We start from the raw sequence: 12,542 nt of genomic DNA on the forward strand, positions 1-12,542 counted from the left end.
TTGAGTTACAATCGTCTTCTTTTGTTGATTAAATTTAATTTCGACAGCAGTCAAATGACAAACGACCCCCCGCTTTCATCATCGTCATCGTTATTAATATTATTATTATTTTTATGAATAGCAAGAGACACAACACAGACTTAATCAATTTAACCCAGTTTTTGCTGCCTGCCTGCCTGCCTGCCTGTCGAGTGGGTGGTCCTTTTGTTGTTGTTGCCACAAGATGTATATCTGTTGGGTCAACAGTGTGCCGGGCTGCTGAGTGTTAACCAACCACACACCTGTTGGTGGGCAACAGAGAAGTGTACACGTAAATCCATTCAATAAGCGGCTTCTCTTCCCCCAGTGCGGCTTAGCAGTAAGGTTTATCTATAATATTGGAGTATTTTCTATTTAAACTCATGAAAAACTCTGATTTTTACATAATTTTGAACTAAGTTTTAACCTTTTCTGCATATTTCTTCTATGAAAGTAGTAATTTTCATGAAACAAACTGAAACACTCGTGAAAAAACCTCTCTGTTTGAATTAACTCAAAACGAATGTGTCCTTTCACTTATGGGAACGTGTTTAAGGCGAAGAAGAGAACAGAAAAAGCTTCCTCTCTCTGTCCTTAACTGTTTCAAAAGTTTGGAGGGAGTAAAAGCTAAGAAAGCGCTCTCTCTCTCTCTCTCTCTATTTATCCTTAAGGACAGTAACTGTACACCAACTCGAGCAAGTCCGTTCATGCCTCTAGACGTGTCTAAAACCAAGTTGCAGCGCTAATTTGAAGCCTACGAAAGAGACATGCAAAACAGACAGACAAACGGGGAGAAAGAGGGAGAGAATGAGAAACATTTCCCTTTCGCACTTGCACGCGTTCAGCGTCTGTCCACACCGCCTCCCCCCCCCCTTTTGCCCACCCCCATTTCTGTGTGCTGCAATTTCTGTCTGCGCTGCAGAATATCAAGTGCCGTGGCAGCCCCCCGGCTCCACCCTCTCGGTGGCACCTTTTCAACGTCAGTCAACGCGCAGAGACCCCCCATCATGGGGGCAAGCACACATAAAATAAAAGGGGAGCAAGTTTAAATGCAACGAGCAAAAATCAATGCAACCCCAAAGCAGGCCACCCTCTCCCTATTTCCCTATGTGTGTGTGTGTCTGTGTGTGTGTGTGTGTGTGTGTGTGTGTGTCTGGGAGTGGGCGTAAACCGGCGCCAGGCTGCTTTATTAGATTGCTGTAAATAAGTTTATGATGCGCCAAAAAAAAGGGAGAAGAAAATGTCAGAAGAATTCTGTAATAAAAAATAGAATCAAAGGAGATCGAAGAGGCAGATACCCTTTACAGGGATTTGGTTTACCGAAGAATTGCTTAGCGAGCTATGATTTCTGTGGCATCGATGAACGAAGAGGTAGATACCTTTCAAAGGTGTTTCGGTCTACAAAGAATTGCTTATCGAGCGATGATTTCTGTGGCATGAGACGATTCTAGAGGTTTCGACAAAGACTCCCATTCCCCTAGGGTCCACTCTTCATGGTTTCATACAAATTTCCCCTAAGTGAACGGATATATTAAGCGCACGTGTAAATTTGCTACTAATGGAACAGTGGAATGGAACAAAAATGCTTTCCCCGGCAAATAGCTCTAGAACTGAGCGAATAGTAGTTCCCAAAGCAGACTTTTTTTTTATTAATATTAGAAAATTCGTACCTCTTATAATAGTAATAACCTCTTAGAAAGAGTATAAATATCGTAAATGCAGCGAAGCCGAGCCGTACAGCCGCTGCAGGGAAAAAGAGGCAGCAGAAGGAAGAGGCTGCTGTGTCATGGAATCTAATGAGAAAATGTCTAATGGAAGCAGGCAATTTTCAAATAATTTGCATTATAATTATACGATTATAATGCCAGCCTAGTAGCTGATCGAAAGGGGGAGGGAAATGGGGAGAGAGAGGGTAACTTGAGGCCGCATTCCTAAGACTTCCATGGCCTGGAACGATGGTACATTTCCATTGCACTTGGGGACAGCGACAGCGACTGCGACAGCAGAGACAGAGAGGCGACAGAGACCTCATATTGCAATTCCAGAAAGATGGAGAAAGGGGGAGAAAGAGGGAGAGAGGGGGAGAAAGAGGGAGAAAGACGGGAGAGAGGGGGAGAAAGAGGGAGAAAGAGGGAGAAGGAGCTAGTGGGGCAGAGTGGGAGGGAGAGTGGGAAAGTGAGCAATTTCTTTGGCATTTTACTTTGAAATTGTTTCGCCTTAGTTTTTGTTTTTTTGTTCTTTTCCGTTTCGTTCTTTTGTTTCAGTTTCTGCCACAAAAGTTTTGCTACCTTTTTATTGTTTTTGTTTTACTTTTCTCTTGCATAACACAATAGAGAAAGAGAGAGAGAGAGAGAGGAGAGCCTGTTTCCCCTCTCCCTCGTTATGTAAATCCATCCAGCCAAAAGCCTGAAACTTGAAGCATGTGAATGGCTTCATATTCTCATATAATTCTCATTGAATTGAATTCATTCATTTGAATTTGTACTCTATTCACGAATTTCCTTTACCATTGCAGCACCGACGGCACAGAATCTCCCATACTGGCTGAAGACGGTGGCGATGGCCATGACAAACCGCGTTTGCGCTACGGAGAACTAGTTATACTCGGGTAAGTGCCATCAGAACCCATCCTAAGGGTTTCCTTTGGTCGGAATTCGAATTTGGAAGCCTAATGATAGCTGGAAAGGCTTAACTTCGAATGAAATGAAAGATGGAAGTGGGAGAGGTGTAGTTTATCCTCTTTCCTGTGAAATATTCAAGGCAACTATATCTCCAACAATCCATTCCGAAGAGACATTCATTCAATGATCAATCAGTGGTAAAAAGCGGCTCATTATACCCCAAAATACCCAAAAACCTGTAAAGCTGTAATCTTTTCCTAGAGTCTAGACTCTGAAGTCTGGCACCTAGTGCCTCAGCAGGCCCCTGCCCCTGCCCCTGCCCCGGCCCCTGCCCCTGCAGCAGTGTCTCACGGGCCGGGCCTGGAGAGTAGATTGATGGCTCTGGCCGGCTGCTGGGACGGATGATTGTAAATCTTGGCCGAGCAAAGAGCTTGACATTGCGTTGATTACCCAACGGCTCGACGGTTTGCTGTGACTCACGATGAGGCCAGAAGCAGAGCCAGACCGAGAGCCAGACCGAGAGCCAGAGCCAGATCCGGGCCAACTCAAATGCGCTTTGAGTCATTCGACGCTGTGGCTGCACTGTCTTAACACTTCTTAATTGCCTGTGGGACAAAGGCAGGGGGCTCTCTGAGTTCTGGAATTGTAATGTACATAGTTCTCCATCAATTCCTCATTTATCATCCCCGTATGGTGTGGTCCCGCAGTCAGGTCTTTGCGGCAGCTTCCCCTGCAGCCAAATTGAGGAAGTCGTCGGGTCAGTGATATATGCTGGTTTTGTCCACCAAAACCCATCCAAAAAGAACAAAACACTATGTGAAATAATAATTCAAAAGTCGCAAAAGATTCCATCAGCCACCGCTTCTCAGAACTTTACATCACGAATGCCATCCAAAATTATTTCATAGAAATTAAAAAAAATCATGTTTTTTTTTTTTTTTAATGGGGGAAACATGGGGTTCGGGGCTTTTCTCAGAACAAATACACGTGATATTGACATTTTATGTGTGTCCGTCTGATCATAAAATTGTATCGATATAAAGCAGAGATCATCTCCGATTGAAGGAGAGAATTATGATGAAGAGGTTCAAAAAAGAGAGGGATTTATTGGGGGATTTTATGGCTCTCCAAATATTATCGATACTTTGAACTATACAATCCATTTAAACTCTTGTAGAATGTGTTTATTACCAAAGAACTCTCTTCCTCTTCGGGGAGAGCTCATCTTTATGATCCTTAAGTGGAAAATAGTCAAAGAATCGTGGGTGTTTTCTTGAATACATGGAATTTTATGGAATTTTTGGGTTTCTTTCAATGAATTCTTCAGTGAATAAAGTTGATTATGCTCCCTAGAGCTAGTTCTGATTCAGAGTTCTTAAACCAGGGACCGGAAATAAGAATTATGAATGCTTATTACACCTTAATAAATCAATGTGAAGGAAATATTTTACGACAATATAAAATACACTAAAATTCGTATTTTTATCATAGTTAGAGATATTGGAAAAAAACTTATATTTCCCAATTTGTATTCGAAAAATAAAACCTATTTCTGATTAAAAAAAAAAAAAACACGATAATAATAATAATAAAATAAGAATAATAATAAAACTAATCAAAAAAATTGAAAAAAAAATTTTAATCATATTTGATTTGTATTTGAAAAGATTTTTGTCATGTTGAAAGTTTATATTTTGTTGTAAACAAGTTTACTACTACTTTTCGTGGCAACTTAATCTGGTTTTACATGTTTTTAAGAGATACAATTAAGAATTATTCCGTAACTTTTATTAAAAAAAAAATAATATTTAATATTATTTTTTGAATCAAGTGGTTTATTACCATACCATATCAAAAAATCTTGATCTATGATTCAATTATGGCGACTATCATATGATGCATCGCATGTTCTTCAAGGACGAATATTAAGGATCCTACATCGGTATTCAGCGATTGTTTCGTTAAAATTTTGTGTTTCTGTATCCATTTCTGCCGAAAATAGCCCAAACAGGCTTCAGGCGCCTTTTAACAGGATCTGGCAGAAGGGTTTTCCATCTCAAAATTTCAAATTTCATTCAGAAATATGGTAAGACGTGTGTCATTGGCTTTGTTCTACTGGCATTTCGTGAGATTTTCGCTTTGATTTGTTTGTGGAGCCCCTAAGGCAGCACTTCCATGGATCAGTCGATCGTGCTGTTGCCCCAATCGCCCCGCCGTCGAGTCATCGACAAACAGCTGATGGGCACTTTCTTGTGCCATGACTCAATAATAATTATTCCCATTTGCCGAAAGCCGTAATTACACATTTATGGTCTGGCTAATGTGGAATAAAGAAGAGAACTTAGCGGGCGATTCTTTTGAGTTATTAGCGGAGTGGGTAATCATTATCTATGGGAAGCAGAAAACTGCGAGGGGGCCATGGAACCCCCCACTAATTGTGTAAACAGCCACAGAACTTGACCCAAAAACGAAATATACGAGTATGAACATACGCTGTGCGTTGGGCAATAGTGCCCCATGCCCCCAATTGTGCTATCTACACAGTCATTACATGTCTCTGTCTCTGTCTCTTTCTGTCTGTTGCAGCTACAATGGCTACTTGCCACAGGGCGATCGCGGGCGACGACGCTCCAAATTTGTGCTCCACAAACGGACAGAGGCGAGCGGCGTCAAGCGCTCAAAGCACTACATCGTCCAGTCGCCACAAACATCGAAGGCCATTCTGGATGCCAATCAGCATTCAATCTCGTACACGCTCTCACGCAACCAGGCGGTTATCGTCGAGTACAAGGAGGACATGGAAACGGATATGTTTCAGGTGAGTGTTTACCCCGCAATGGAAAGAAGGGGGAGTCCTTCGCCTAGGGAACGGGATTTCAGTTGGATGTTAATCTTCCCTGGCACCAGCGTTTGTGCCATGACTTTGATGAATGTTCTTTGGGTTAATTAGAGCTTCCTCAAGTGTTGGGGCGCCCCAAACCCCTAAACAGGGAATGTAGGGGGTATGGACTTTGGACTACCACTTGGAGGATTATTTATAGCATTTTTTTGACCATTTATTTATAGTATAAAGCAAGAGGCCCTTCCTATTGTTGCTTCGTGTGCAAAAAAGAGTTGCCGAGAGTGCAAAAACAAAATACACAGTTTTGACGTTACGAAACTCTAAGAGAACATAAACTGCGGGTCCCCGTCCTTGCTTTATATTTGTTTAGTGTCGCTACTGAAAAGGGATATACAGAGGTGCTATACGCACGCTTTATGGACTCATAAACGCCACCTTTCAGCCTGGCCAAAAGGTCAAAAGTTTTACTCGAACAGACAGACAGACAGAACGGCATTCAATATTTATACGAGGCCAAAGTATCGCTTTCTTATTGGCCTGAAGTGTAATGCCAATATCGTATGATTCGCCATTTGTTTGCACAATGATAAATTGCCAGATAGAAAACAACCCAGTAATGCCCCCCTCTCTCGTCTCTCCTTCACTCCTTTTCCTCCTGCAGGTGGGACGCTCCTCAGAGTCCCCCATCGATTTTGTTGTGATGGATACGCTGCCGGGCGATAAGAAGGACGCCAAGGTGATGCAGAGCACAATCTCCCGGTTTGCGTGCCGCATCCTGGTCAATCGGTGTGAGCCCGCCAAGTCGAGAATATTTGCCGCCGGCTTTGATTCAAGCAGAAACATATTCCTCGGGGTGAGTGCTTGTGCAGCAGTCGAGGCACTACAAATAACTAATGAGTTTTCCCGTTTCTCGGCACCAGGAAAAGGCAACCAAGTGGCAGGATAATGTGGAAATCGATGGCCTGACCACCAACGGTGTGCTGATCATGCATCCCAAAGGATCCTTCTGTGGCGGCAATGCCAAGTGCGGCCTCTGGCGTGAGTGTTCCGTGGGTGGGGATGTCTTTAGCCTGCGCGAGTCGCGTTCGGCCCAGCAAAAGGGTCAACCGGTAAGTATTTCTAGCAGTTTCAGCCCTTTCGCATATCCCTGATTAATCTGTGTCTGCCCTTGTAGGTCTATGACGAATGCAACATCCTGCAGGATGGCACACTTATTGATCTCTGCGGTGCCACGCTGCTCTGGCGCTCCGCCGAGGGCTTGCAACACTCGCCGGTAAGGGGCCACTGGGATTCCCCCCTCTAGATAGGGTTTATTTAAACTTGAATTGTCTCCGCAGACCAAACACGATTTGGAGAAACTTATCGATGCCATCAATGCCGGTCGTCCACAGTGCCCGGTGGGGCTCAACACGCTGGTCATACCACGCAAAGTAAACATTAGTGATCAGGTGAATCAGCCTTATGTGTACTTAAACTGCGGCCATGTGCAGGGTAAGCGGAGTCCCCTCCCGTCTCTCTCCCGTCTTTCCACCAAACTAATTGTCTCTCTCTCTCTGTCTGTGCTGCAGGTCATCACGACTGGGGTCAGGATGAGAACACTGGCGCTCGCCGCTGTCCCATGTGCCTGGAGCTGGGTCCCGTGGTCACCCTCTGCATGGGCCTGGAGCCGGCCTTCTATGTGGACGTGGGGGCCCCAACGTATGCATTCAATCCATGCGGACACATGGCGACTGAGAAAACTGTCAAGTGAGAGCGAGAGCGAGATCGAGATCGACAGAGACCGAGAGTTTCCCCCCGCTGATCATTGGCTTTACTAATCCTTTTGTTCTGTGTGTGTTCCAGATACTGGGCTAATGTTGAGATACCGCACGGCACCAATGGCTTTCAGGCTGTTTGTCCCTTCTGTGCGACGCCGTTGGATGGCGCGACTGGCTACATTAAATTAATATTCCAGGATAATCTAGATTAAATATAAATATACATGATAAACAATTGTATTTACGTCTATATAGATATTTGTAGTAATTGAAAAGATGTCCAAGTTTGAAGCAGGCATTAAAACTAGGCTTTATTTATTACCATTAATTAATATTAACCGGAAACTGAAATCGAAACCGAAACCGAAACCGAACCCGATTTCTGCTAACTGAATTGAAAAGCAGCAAAGCGAAGCAAAAGATTGTATTTTGTATTTGCATTTGGCTTTGCCTTTGCCTTTGCTGTGACTGCAACTCTGATTTTTGATTTGTTTCGATTGCTGCTGCTCTTTAATTGCTGGATTATGTTTGCCAAACCCCTACCCGCCTACCCGCCTACCCGGCTCCCCCTTTGAATTGCATGTTCAACTCTGATGTTTGTATAAATTATTTTGAATTAATTCAGGCAGCGATCGGCGGCAGGCAGACAGGAGAAAGCACTGAGAGCATAGGAAAAGCATTTGAATGTAAATCGCAGATATATAAGGATCATTAATTGTCTATAATTGTGTACAAAAACAAAAAAAAAACAAAAAACGAAATGATAAGAAAACAAACAAAAAACAATTTTGAAGTTGTAATCGTTAAATCCAATTATTCGCAAATCCAAACCATAAGCAGCCACACACAAGCAAACATTTATGTATTTCTCACCAAATCTAGAGCTTACATATAGAAGGGAGTGGGAGTTGGGAGTGGGGAGTGGGGAATGCGCCCCAGAACAATTATAAGCCGGCATTTGACTCGATCAAAGTGCTAGGTGCGGTAAAGCATATTCTAAATAGCATATAACAACATGTACAGTTTCAAAACTCTGTCAAAAAGTAAAAACAAAAAAAAACGAAACAAAAACAAAAACAAAATGTAACGCATTTAGTACGATCCGTAATGAATTCACACATGCATATGTATGTCCAGATCTATATATATATACGTATATCTCTATCTATATTTATCTGCTGCGATGTACGAGTGTGTGTGTGGGTTATTCTTTCATTTTCTGCCCAAATCGCATTATGCATTACTATGTTAATTAATCTTACATCTTATTATTATGTATTACGATTATTTGTATTATTATTATTATTTTGTATGCATTAAACACTCTTGTGTGTTCATCGAGTGTTGCGCCGCAGCATTGCGCTAGCAAAAAAAAAAAAACGAGAAACAAACAAAACAAAACCAACAACAAAATAGTTCATAATAAATACAAAATGTAAAATAACTTTCTAGCAATACACACATCCACGATAAAAAAAACAAACAACAGAACGAGTGTTTATTGATTAATGGGAAAGCATAGTCTTCGATTGTGGGTGGACAAAAGAATTCCTTGAATTCATGATGCATAACCGATGTGTTTAATTGATTGAAGAAACTATGGGGATGGGATGCTGTTTCCCTTGAGATTGTTTTCTCTGGACCGCTGGACATATTTCGAAATTATTATAAGTTCCGAGACGTTTGAAACATTTCCGAATCGTAGGACCATGGACCATGCTTGCTTTTAAGGCATTCATCCACCAAGATCCGTTCGTTCCGCTTAACTTGTGGCACGAGGAGTCCTGCCAAGCAATCCTCTCTATTAGGAACTAATAGATTGGAAGAAAGACTCAGTCTCTCGTCCACAGAGCACTGGCTTCAATGGATCGTCTTCTGCTCTAACTGGAGGACATGGGCTGGGAATTCTAAAGCTGATTTTCTGATTTTCGATCATCTCACAAATACATACCTGAGCCTCAAAGCCTGAAGTCCAAACAAACGCCGACCATTCCTGTGCCATCCATTCAAGTCAGGTCGCTAGTTTCTTAGAGTCATTGGAGCATTATTTAGTGTTGACTGCCTAGAATGAAGTTTAATAATAATATGGTGATGGAATCCATTGCCTTCTATCGTAGAAAATCTCGATTCATCAGAATGTTCCCTTGTTCAGGCGGCTTTCATAGCGAAAGATTTAGTTTCGGTTTCAAAAACAGCAGAAAAAAATTTAATTTTTGGCCAAAATTTAAAAATAAGCCACTAAAATCAGTTGGTCATGAGTGGGATTTGAACTCAGGCCAGACGATTCAAGTTGCAGTAGAAAACGAAAATAAAATGTTTTCTCAGCCATTTAAATTTATTGTAAAATGTCGGGACGGCGCGAACGCCATTCCCGGCTACCAAAAATTACACGCACGAGTTATTCACATTAGGAATAATCGCAGAGGTCAACTCAGCCGCAGTGCAATGGCCAAGCCTCACTCCGGAGGAACCGCCTTCGTGATCACGGTTAACCTCTACGCCAGGTAAGTATGCTTTGCTCTGCTCGGCAACGGATTTTCCATGTCGCGGCGGCTAGAACCAGTTGGGAATTATAAAGCACTGAAAACTGTATGGAGTCGGAAACTGCAAACTAACCCCAAAAGTATGCAACACCTCGGCTGCTGATGTGTTAGTCTGCGCTCTTTCGGACCTGAGTTCAAACCCCAGTCATGACAAGCTGATTTTTATTAAAGATGATTCTTGATTATTTTCCTGTTTTTTCGATTTTGCGAAATTTTCCTGTTTTTTTCAATTCTGCGAAATTGTATTTGAATTTTTGATTTTTTACGAACGTACAGCAGTAAAATCGAACGGAAGTGTTGACAGGAGTGAACCCCTAATGAAGCCGTTCCCTCCTCCCTTGGGTAAATTTTGAATCTGCATATTATATGCCCAAATAAGAAAATGGTCTATTGATGCTCATATCATATATCATCCTATATCAGGGCCAGACCAATTCAACAACTTCCATAGAAGAGAGAGTACAAAAAAAAACAAAAAAATTTTACATTCTGGCGGAATCTTGAAACAGATAACCAAAAACAATTCTATCTTTATTGAGCTGCTCCACGCTTTGGGTTTTTTCTTCAAAGTACATTTATAGCCATGCAATACAATTAAGTGATATTGTTCTATAAATAAATCATGTCTGTCTAAAACGAAAAACTGAAAACAAACAATGTATGCTGTATGCGACTTTATCACCTACTTTGAAAGACTGCACCACACATACACACATATATGTACAAAAACAAATTTCAATACATTTACCACCATTCACACTTTATTTTGGGTAAATATAAATACAATGATAACAACTATCAAACAAAATTAGCTTGCTTTCTAAATTAAATATCATAAAACTCTCAAAATACTTTGGCAGCATTGGATAAGCCTTATAATTCCCAACCAGTTCTAGCCACAGGGGCAAGGAAACCCTGCTGTCGAGCGGAGAAAAGCATACTTACCTGGCGTAGAGGTTAACCGTGATCACCAAGGCGTGTTCCTCCGGAGTGAGGCTTGGCCATTGCACTGCGGCTGAGTTGACCTCTGCGATTATTCCTAATGTGAATAACTCGTGCGTGTAATTTTTGGTAGCCGGGAATGGCGTTCGCGCCGTCCCGACATAAATAATAAATATCGAACCATTGGCAATAGAGTAGAGTTAGAGTACAATCAAAATTGATTTAGTCTATCCGTTCTCCAGAATGATGTTGAAAGACTTTCATATGTATCATGACATACATCATGGATCTGTTTAAAAGATTCACTTGATGTGGATTAAGTCAGCCGATCTAGGGGGACAGCAACCGGAAAACTAAGTAAAAGAAGGGATGTTGCTTCGCGCAACGATTTCAGCAGAAGCTGTTTTGTGCAAAAGAAGAATCTATGGAAAACTTCTATATAAGGAGTAGCAAGTGGCAACGACTCTTGCCACGTCATCACAGCTTACTGACCGAAATCGGGATAAGTGTCTTAGCCTAACTTAATCTATAAGTACTTAAATATATGTTTATATATTTAAAAACACAGATTGGCCTTGTTCAAGGCCTAAATTCACATTTTACTGGAAATAAGGCGCCCAGTTCTGTAAGAAAGTATGTCAGTACAAGGTGTAAGAGATCTCTTAAAGTCGCTTAATTGATTGCACATGGCGATGCGAGTGCGAAGAGAGCTAAAGAAAGAGAGCCGTTAAACCCAATTTGCAACTCAACCTTCATTATTACCGTCTGCAAATCTTTGTATTCCCAACTAGTTCTAGACCTACATTTGAGAATACCTCTGAGGATAGCCACCTTAACCCTGACTTCTGTAAATATTACATATATTATGAGGTCATATCATAGCCGTGACAATTATGGGTCGAACACTAAAGAAGAACTCTTCAAGTATTTTTGGTATCCAACAAAGGTTGATTTGTTTTTCTTTTGACCAATGATGAATAATTGTAACAATTCGATGAAGTACTCTACTCTACTCTACTAAGTACAACTAAATATTTAGAGTCGTTATGTGGTTTATTTTCTTTTTTGTATTTGTGTATTGTATTTTTGGGTGTGTGTAACACCCAGAACGAAGTGTCTCCGATAGCTGGAGCTATCCGATCCAGCCCGGTGCTATGCCATCTGCATTTCGTTTCTGATCTTCAAGAAGACCAAATGCTTTAAGCTACAAATAAATGCTACATGCCGCGTCTCGTAACGGAACACCCAAGAGGAGCCCAACAACAGCTCGTGGTATAAGAAGGCTTAAACCCGCGCGTGAGCCACGTAAGCAGATTAATGCAGCGGAGACTGCGTAGCAGGCGGCCTTAGGGCTAAGATTAAGATTTCCAATATTCTCTAAGACCTCCGATCGAGGAACGATAAGTCTCGTTTCGGTAATATAGATTCGTCGATGCTATTTTATTTGGCCCAGCCGGAATTTATTTATCTTGTTTGACGCCCAGTTTTTAGAGACTATTAAGGCTGGAGCAACCAAAATTTGTAACCAGACTCCTATGATAGCACACTGTTACAAGTGTATTTCGGCCTCATCAAAAAACGCAGAAACATAGATAAGGACCTTATCTACTAGATTGCCGAATTTGGATCAGATCGGATTATTACGGCAAATCCTTCCATGCGCTTACTCACTCTCTGTCTCTCCTACACACTCCTAAGAATACAGAAAAAGAGACACAGTTCGTGTCCGTCAGTCTCCGTTAAAAGATCTACAAACTTAAAAAAAAAACATTGTTATATCTGGTCAGTGCAGGTTATTTTCCTTGCGACCGTTCAATAA

At 41.7% G+C, this 12,542-nt stretch overlaps 1 protein-coding gene, 1 long non-coding RNA gene and 2 other non-coding genes across 4 annotated transcripts in view; 2 read left to right on the forward strand and 2 right to left on the reverse strand.

Annotated features, from left to right (window-relative positions):
- The window catches only part of LOC6587682 (protein pellino), a 36,143-nt gene extending 27,422 nt beyond the window's left edge, over positions 1-8,721 (forward strand). Inside the window, exons 2-9 of the mRNA XM_026984474.1 lie at positions 2,534-2,626; positions 5,226-5,457; positions 6,143-6,334; positions 6,402-6,590; positions 6,656-6,754; positions 6,819-6,972; positions 7,050-7,227; positions 7,324-8,721. Coding sequence (XP_026840275.1) covers positions 2,534-2,626; positions 5,226-5,457; positions 6,143-6,334; positions 6,402-6,590; positions 6,656-6,754; positions 6,819-6,972; positions 7,050-7,227; positions 7,324-7,450 — 1,264 coding nt within the window. The 3' untranslated portion in view covers positions 7,451-8,721. The remainder of the gene's footprint in view (positions 1-2,533; positions 2,627-5,225; positions 5,458-6,142; positions 6,335-6,401; positions 6,591-6,655; positions 6,755-6,818; positions 6,973-7,049; positions 7,228-7,323) is intronic.
- Positions 8,704-9,727, reverse strand: LOC113564940. Its single transcript, XR_003408391.1, has 2 exons — positions 9,190-9,727; positions 8,704-9,136 (listed from the first exon to the last, which is right to left on the reverse strand). It is a non-coding gene; the product is annotated as an uncharacterized LOC113564940 (long non-coding RNA).
- Positions 9,586-9,750, reverse strand: LOC6587655. The gene has a single exon (XR_047824.2). It is a non-coding gene; the product is annotated as a U1 spliceosomal RNA (small nuclear RNA).
- A 968-nt stretch (positions 9,751-10,718) lies between these two features.
- LOC6587662 lies at positions 10,719-10,884 on the forward strand. Its single transcript, XR_047825.2, has one exon. It is a non-coding gene; the product is annotated as a U1 spliceosomal RNA (small nuclear RNA).
- Positions 10,885-12,542: the final 1,658 nt, after the last annotated feature.

This window comes from Drosophila persimilis, unplaced genomic scaffold (assembly GCF_003286085.1).
Source record: "Drosophila persimilis strain 14011-0111.01,24,50 unplaced genomic scaffold, DperRS2 tig00000000-arrow-pilon, whole genome shotgun sequence".
Taxonomy (NCBI): domain Eukaryota; kingdom Metazoa; phylum Arthropoda; class Insecta; order Diptera; family Drosophilidae; genus Drosophila; species Drosophila persimilis.